Consider the following 8,393-nt stretch of genomic DNA (forward strand, 5'->3'; position numbering starts at 1 on the left):
TACCTGCAAGTGATGCAAACAAGACTTCTATGTACTACAAGTGAGCAACAAGAATTATGTTGCTTTGCATACACATTAGGTTCTTCTTGTTTGTCATTCATGACCAAGGATCAGTAGAAAATCAACTCCAAAATTCTCAGGTTTTATTAGTGGAAGAGCAAATTGCAGTGTGTCAAGAGACACAAGTAATGACAGTGTGAAAACACACTATGTAAAGACTATGTCTGAGTTGATGTCGAACTTGAATCTTCTTAGTTCGGGGTCGATCCTTGTTCGATCTTTCCACATCCTTCCCCTCCTTGATTTGATGCTGGGATAGTAGATCAGAGTGGCAATGGGTTGCTCCAGGTGGTAGGAGAGAGAAAATGATGAGATTTTTGAGCTTAGGTAAAAATGACTATGGAGTCACAGTTAGGGTTTCTGACACTGGCCTAGCTTTTTTGACATTGCAGGAGTTATGCTTGATGATTTTTGAAACTTTTTTTATGAAAATGACTTGATGCTCTATCAAATCCCTATGAGCATCTTGAAGATTGATTATAGCCCATCACACGCAGAAGGGCGAAACATAGACAATTGCATTTTTATCAGCGATCTAAAAAATTTGTAATGCCACGGTCAAGAAGCAGTAATGACAATGATTTGTGGGATGGTAGGCTGTGCCTTGAGTTGAAGAATGATCATCTAGAAGAAAGCAAGAAGAGATATGCTTTGTATTGAGAGATCTAGGGACTCCAAGCAGGGTATGTCCTGTAGACCACAGTTGCAAGCTATGGTAGTGACTGAGAATTTTACAATGTCGAGCCTATGGTTGCCTAATCTTAATGATTGAGGTGACAAGAAGAATCTCTGGAAGCAAAGGAACACTTTTCTAGAAGGAAGCTCCAAAGATTTGACCTGTGGAGTGAGATATAAGAGCTTCAAGCTGATAGGGTGCAGTTGGCTATGGCTGCCATGGAAGCTCAAGTGAAGGTAGAGTTGAGAGATGAAGTCATGGGCTAGAACTAAGCTGACTAGAGTTGAAAAGGGACTAAGAGAGAGCATACAAAAGCTAAGTCGAGCTTAGCCATGCCCGATTGGGCTCTGATACCATGTGAAAAAATGTGGGATCTAGAGCATGGTAGTGGCTATGGTGGATTGAAGAGGAAGATTAAGCTCATGATGACAAAGACACGACTTGACCTTTTACACAAGTGAATTAGGTTCCAAGATTGAGACTTGGAATCATAAACACAATCTTGCATGTAATACTGACAATGACCAAGACACTAACTGAAATGGGAAAGCATCATAATATTACATTCATCATATATAAAAAAGTGGGATTCAAGTACAATGCTTTATAGTTGTTGGATGGGTAGGGGGATTTTATTTTTGCAGGCTTTCATTTTCGTTCTTTTCTAATCAATCTCTTTTTTTCGAGCTTTTTCGTGCAATATATCCATTCTGCATATTTATCTCTTTGCAGCATACCCCACATAAAAATATCTCATGTCATGTGTGGTTTGCATGTATACATTCATAGCAGGATTACTAATTCACAGTCATACTACATGTGGGCATAAAGTGACACAAAAAGAAAATAGAAATTATTCACTCTTACTTAAGGAGTACGACACATTGCATTTACATGAACACACATCAAGAAAACAAAACCAACAGAAAACTAGTAAAATATACGTGTCAAATAGTCGCAAGGTACACTCTCCTAAAAACAAATCAAAGATCCCAATGCATGTAATCTCTTAGACAAAATCGGGCATAGTCACATGACGAAGTGTATAATAAACATATAAAAGTAGTAACAAAATGAAATGTCTAGAGTCTCTCGAAAAAAAAACACACACACTCTCTCAGCATGGTACCGGTGCACACACTATGGTGGACAAACACTCCCCATAGAGCACATCATCTATTTCTAGACACATGCAATGTCTCATCTCCTCTGCACTGGCCCGTGCCAAACCACCACACCCCGCAAACACATCCAAAACATAGTCGTAGTGCTTCGTAAATGTATCCAGTAACCACCTAACCATATCATCAATCAAGATACAGAATCTTTGTGGCCATGCAAGTAGAAATAATGAAAATACCATACAAGGTAACTTGAGAGCAAAAACATGCAAGACTACTTACCGATAGAAAAGATGAGACCTCTTTACTCCGCCTCTGACAATGACACCATCAATGTCCATGGGAAAGACACAATCATCCATCATGTAGCTACGATACGCTGGAAACAATCTCTCTGAAATCTTCTCCCCAGCCTCTCTATCGTAGCAAGGCACAAGATGACCAGCACGATGCCAAAGACACACAGTAAGATCAAGTACCTATTCACAAGTGGAAATAGAATAAGTGATCCATGTTTTTATTTAAAGCATGTAACATAAACCTTATTTAGAACATACAACCATACATTCAACGTATCCAACTTTGTTATCTTACCGCCTCTCTAGTAACGGGATTTCGATAAGCCTTGGAGTCACACATGAGTGTCCAAGTGCGGTGAAGCACAAGCCCCACTCTTGCCGCATCCATAATAAACTCACTTATATGCTCTGCTAAGCACATAGTGACTAAGAATCCCTGGTCGGCCAAATACTCGCGAGCAAGGTCCATACCCATAACTAGACCCTTTGAGAACGTGTTCCACTTGGGAATAGTCATGCCCTCTAAAAACAACATTGGCGTTATGATATATGAGAAGTGAGTTTGATGTAAACCTTGTGTGATAGAAAGCATAACTTACCCAATGGGATGGGATGTAGAGCATCCACAAGCAAGCTCGTAGGAAAATCTGCAAATATCAATCGAGCCACCTCTTGACATGGAACTCCATCTTTGCTATAAAGATGCATCTTTTGTGTTGCAAAAAACTTGTTGATGCTATACACAAAACAACATAGTCATTAATGCAAAGTAAACGATGATGCAATGCTATATGAAACATGTAAATTGATGTTCTTGCAATATGTAGTTGTCATGTCTACTTATCAAGGGCAAATCTATCAATTTGGGTCACATCCACTAATAGAGCATCGACATATGTTTGATACTGGAACCCTGCAACAATTATTTCAAAGTAATTTATTTTTAATAATCATACACGACTATCTTCATGGGCAACCAATAAAGCACATGAATTTCAAGTTAATATAAGACTTCTCACCTACTAAACAGAGGTCGCCTCTCCCAATTCTCTCGACCAAGAGATGACTCTGCAACAAAGGAGGTGGTGGGCGCCATAGAGGACTCTGGCACATTTTTTCTCCCTGGATCTGTAGAGGTGTCTAGTTCTCCCATAAGCCCTTTGCGTCTCTTGTCAACAATGCTAGCAAGGGGAGTAGTAGTGGCTCTGGTAGTAGCTTCAATAGCATGTGCATTACCTTGAGTACCTTGGGTGGCATGTGTAGCATCCTTGCTAGCTTCACTAGCCTGAGTACTTCCTTCTGCACCTTTGGTATCCTTGGTTGCTTGCTCTTCTACAGTGGTGGGTGCGGTAAGTGGTTCATGAGTATCAACTTCCTCCTTGAATCCTACATAGTATCATTCACCCTTAGATTCCCATGCATGAGCACAAAAACTATTGCTACAAAAGTGACAAGATGTTTACATAGATTGAAGTATTTACTCGCATGCAGATCTTTCTCTTGCTTAGGGATAACCCCCACAAGGTAATCCAGCCACCAAGGGCAAACACTTGCCTCCCATGCTGTCAATTTTCTCTCACGTAATGATGGAGAATACATAGTGTTCTCGTCTCAAACATCAATCCACTCTCTTGTGAATTGCGAAGTTGCATCCAGCCTCTTCTCTTCTACACATTGTAGTATCCACCTGCAACATTCTTGCCAATTATGCAAGCAAATGCATGCAATCTAATATGAAAATTAGACACACAATCTCCTTTATATAAAACAATAGTTTTATAATAATAAACCAACCACCCAACCTCGAGCTTTCACGTGGAGCTTAGAATAGAAAAATCAGTAACATAAATAGGCTTTCAAGTGCCATTATATCTACTACATTAAGATGAAGAGTTTGCAAAAAATTAGTTTTGATGCTAACCTATAAATCACACGTTTGGCTGAAAAGGTAAGCTCTGGCATCTTCTCTACAACATCTGAAGATTTCACTCCATCCAAGAGGTGTACAAAAGCCTACACAAGTTTCACAAGCGCTTAACATTAGCACATATACATTTTAAGAAAGAACTTAAGAAAGCAATATGAATGCACTGCATTGAGTCAACCTACATGACATGATTCTTCATGTTAAGCTTAAAGAACTCCTCAAATGAATCTGGTAGCTGTGGACCTTCTACTTGTATCCTTTCAATCTGAAGTAGTGCTTCTGAATACAAGTGAGCCCAATATGTCTCTTTCTTCATGTAAACCCGAAAGAGCTTATAATTGCCAAAATGCGGGTATTGGGGGTCTTTGGCCTTTGTGAGACTCATAATATGCAACAATATTTTTTTCCTGTGATGTACAACAATATACGCAAATAGAAAGCATTGAAGAAAAAAGCATCACATACTCACAACTTGCGTTATATATACAAATTACCTTTCCGCAAGGATTTTTGAGCTTGTGAGACAATACAACTTGTCTCTTGTGATCTTGAGCATGCTTGCATCATCCTACTTTAGCCCAAATAACAACTTGAAGAACTCATCACCATTTTGGGGATTAGCAATGGATAGGTACTTGTAACCCCTATCCTTAAGGCGCTCCTCTTCCACCCTTGTAGCCTTCTCCAAATGTTTCTTCCTCTCTACCTCATCTAGACCAAGAGCCTCAAGCTTCGCAGTTTCTTTTGAGATGAAGACATGAAATTCATCCTATCATTCCAAAAAAAAAAACTAAATTAGAGATAGAAAAGCACGTCTCATACAAGTGAGCCATAGATAGAAAATCACCTTCCATACAAGCTGAGATATTAAACCGCAAGGAGAGTTATACCATGGAGCAACACCATGATAATACCTTGCCTCTATACTCATCTCAACCTCAGCCCACTTCCTCATGGCTGGACTCAATCTATCTAGAATGGAGTCTTTGTTTGCAGTACCAAACTTTTGAAACATATACACCTCATGCGCAATATTTGGAGTAACATGAGCTCTGGAAATACTATTGAAAACAAATAGAAGAATAATATGAGAATGTAAGTGTAACATATTACAAAGAGGAGCATAGTTAAAGGAAGAAGACTTACACGTTGGTGGTGTCTAGTGCGAGTAGTAGCTCTGCTTCCTTCGCCTTTGGCACCTCAATGAATTGGCACCATACACTAACATGGTAGTGAGCATAGTCGGAGTACTCTGTAATTGAAAACCAACTAACATAAGAATGGGATACCAACATTCAATACTTGCATGTATAGTGGACAACTTACTTTCTTTGATGCATTTTCACCACATTTTAAGCCTGTGGTTTCCATCCCAAACCAAGAACTTTTTACCCTTAAGGTCTTTCCACTCTCTTCCAAGAGCCCTCTCAAAGTCCTCATTTCTTTTATGCCATATTGGACCCCATTCATCTAGATTGCTGGCTGTCACAAACATGGTCTCCCCTCTCGGACCTTCAACTGACACAAGGAAGTGTCCCATAGTCTCAAGATAACCAATGGAATCAAAGGAAGAAATCAACCACTGGGCATCATCCATAGCAAATCTGACTGCCTCATGAGCCACCGATCTGCAAAGAGGCACAAGAGGAGGCAACGTCCTCTTTTTTATATAAAATTGACTCAGCACATCCTTCATCAGGCCTAGAGAGACTTGCTTGCCTAAGTTCCTTGAGTGCTTCTTTTCTTTTTCATCATCATTCTCCCCTTGATCACTATCACCACTCACCTCTTCTTTGTCATCTAGACTATCATGCTGCACATTAGTCTCTGTAGGAGCAGATACTAATAAGTAACAATAAAAAATAGTAGCATTAAACCAATAATATATAATGGGTAGATAATATATACATAGATAAAACAATACATAACAATGAAAAAACAGTCATATCTAAATGAAATGGACATATAAGTGACTACCTGTGTGCTCCGCAACCCTATCAATTGTATTGGAGTCCCCATCCACTTGTGCTTTGTCATCAATGTAGACACATCTTTTTAAACCACGTCCTTTCTTTGTTGAAGGAGTGTCCACTGATCTCAAACGCAATGATGCTTCTTGCTTTGAGATCTGCCCAGGAACACATCCTGAATGTAGCTTCATACAGACTTCACGGCTACTATGAGGTGACACACATTTCTTTCTCTTTCTAAGCACTCTTTTAGGTGCCATAACTTTCTCTGCACTTGCAAATAGAGACACAATCAACCTCTTTAAGATTAATAACCCCGTTTTTTGTTATCTCATGATACACAATGAACCTCTTAAAGTTAGAAAATTCATGAATGGTGCTTGTGCAAGATGCTAAATGCCTCTAGCTATGAAAATGCTCATGAAAGTATTCATACAATTAGCCTTTTCTCATTGTTTGGATTTAAGTAAAGTATATAAGCTATGGAAAAACTGAATGTGACTGACCTTTGGACAAGAGTATTTCACGAAGATATTGTGTTTAATAGCACTTACTTTGTTAATTAAGGTGGTGAAGGATAGGGACTAACGGATGTCTTATGGATCCATGAATCACCACTATGTTGATAGACATGTTTACTATTTATAAGATCTTTACTTTGAAGGACTTAATGCTATAGGAAACATGTGGAATGTTTTGACTATTGAACTTTAACATTTAGTATGGCTCATGTCTACATAAAAATTTTCCCTGAGCTGAATGAAGGGATCATAAGATGTGATATCGCGTGAATGCAACTTGAATGTCACTTGCTAGGAACATTTTAAGTCAACAATCCATCCTTTTGAAATGACAAACAGTTCTTCCCAAATGTAGCAACACAGTGTTCCTTTTGCTTGGATGATCTAAGTTGTTAGAACATTTTCCATTCTGCATTTGTGGTTCTACCTACTCCACTCGGTAACCCAGGAAATATTACAGATGATCGTAGTGGAGGTAGACCTTTCATGGAGTTCCTTAAAGCAACCAAATACAACAAGACTTTTAATTGAAGCCCACCCATTGTCCGCGTCCACGCGGACGATTGGGAGGCTCCCACCCTTGATGTTCTGTCATCGACTTACAAGAGAATTTACAAGCATTTTAAGCCTAATGCAAGTGTTGCGTAAGCGAAACATGCTCGTAAGGGTGAACATGTGCAGAAAAAAATTCAAAGGAAAGCACGCTTAATATACCAAAGCAAAATGCACCAAAAAGAAAATGAGTGCATAAGCCCACCCATCATCCGTGCGGACGCGAATGATTGGGGGGCTTCAATGTCAACGATTGGGACGCGGACGATGCCACACGGACGATGCAGATGACGCGGATGAGCTACAAGATGCCACGCTGACGACCCAACCTTGAGCTGCACGATGAACTGTGGGGCGAGAGCTGCGAGCATTTTGCTTCAGAGAGGCGTACCTCAACAAGGGCGAGCTGATGGTGCGAGAGCTGTGAGCTGATGGGGCAGGAGTTGCGAGGTGTTCCTCAAGGGCGGAGCCATGGTCTGAGGAGGGTCCAGACTGCAGGTCTACGGAGGAGGGACACGGGTCGAAAAACACGTGAGAGAGAGAGTGTGTGTGTGGGGGGGGAGAGAGAGTATGTGTGTGTGTCGCGAGAGAGAGAGAGGGAGAGAAGGGAGAGAGATTGTTAGTGTCTAAGTCTTTTTGCCTTGGTCTAGCTATAGAGAGAGAGAGAGAGAGAGAGACTAATAAGCTAGTTAGTCTCTCTCTCGTAAGTTAGCTAGTCTCATAAATAGTTAAATATATAGTTAGACACATAATTAGATGTTAAATAATTAGGTAATTAATATAACATAAATAAATCTTAAAAACATTAATTTAATCTAATTTACAATATTATTTTGAAAAACTCATGGGGTGAGAGCTCTTAATTATGAGTGCATAGTTGGTTATTTAGTTAGATATATAGTCAGAAATGTAGTTGGACGTTGAAAAACTCACAAATGAAAACCTCGCGAAGACAGAGAATGAGAGAATGATAGAGGGCAATAAAGGTGAAGGATGGTGGGTGATTGAGTCATAAATTTTGCTTTTAATTTCTGATGATTATGCTTATTTATTATTGCTCTTAAATGTCGATGAATGACTGTGGCTCTTAAATTTTGATGAGTGTGCATATTCATTATTTAGTCATCTCTGCTTGTAGTGATGTTTGCTATAGCTTTGAGCTTATTCTAACCCTCTTGTAACTTCCTCCATGCCTCCCTTTTTTCTCTACACGGTCATCCGACGATGAACTGTTGCCTTCTCTTCATCAAATACACACTGTGAGCTC

The 8,393-nt window shown here is 39.7% G+C and overlaps 1 protein-coding gene across 1 annotated transcript; it reads right to left on the minus strand.

Annotated features, from left to right (window-relative positions):
• Positions 1-1,853: 1,853 nt before the first annotated feature.
• Positions 1,854-2,625, minus strand: LOC148010412 (uncharacterized). Its single transcript, XM_087671172.1, has 3 exons — positions 2,452-2,625; positions 2,140-2,336; positions 1,854-2,031 (listed from the first exon to the last, which is right to left on the minus strand). Exons 1-3 carry the CDS (start codon positions 2,623-2,625, stop codon positions 1,854-1,856), a joined length of 549 nt encoding a protein of 182 aa, XP_087527298.1.
• Between the last annotated feature and the right edge of the window lie 5,768 nt (positions 2,626-8,393).

The sequence above is a fragment of the Lygodium microphyllum genome, chromosome 29, assembly GCF_053477565.2.
Source record: "Lygodium microphyllum isolate KBCC chromosome 29, Lygodium_microphyllum_v1.1.10, whole genome shotgun sequence".
Lineage (NCBI taxonomy): Eukaryota > Viridiplantae > Streptophyta > Polypodiopsida > Schizaeales > Lygodiaceae > Lygodium > Lygodium microphyllum.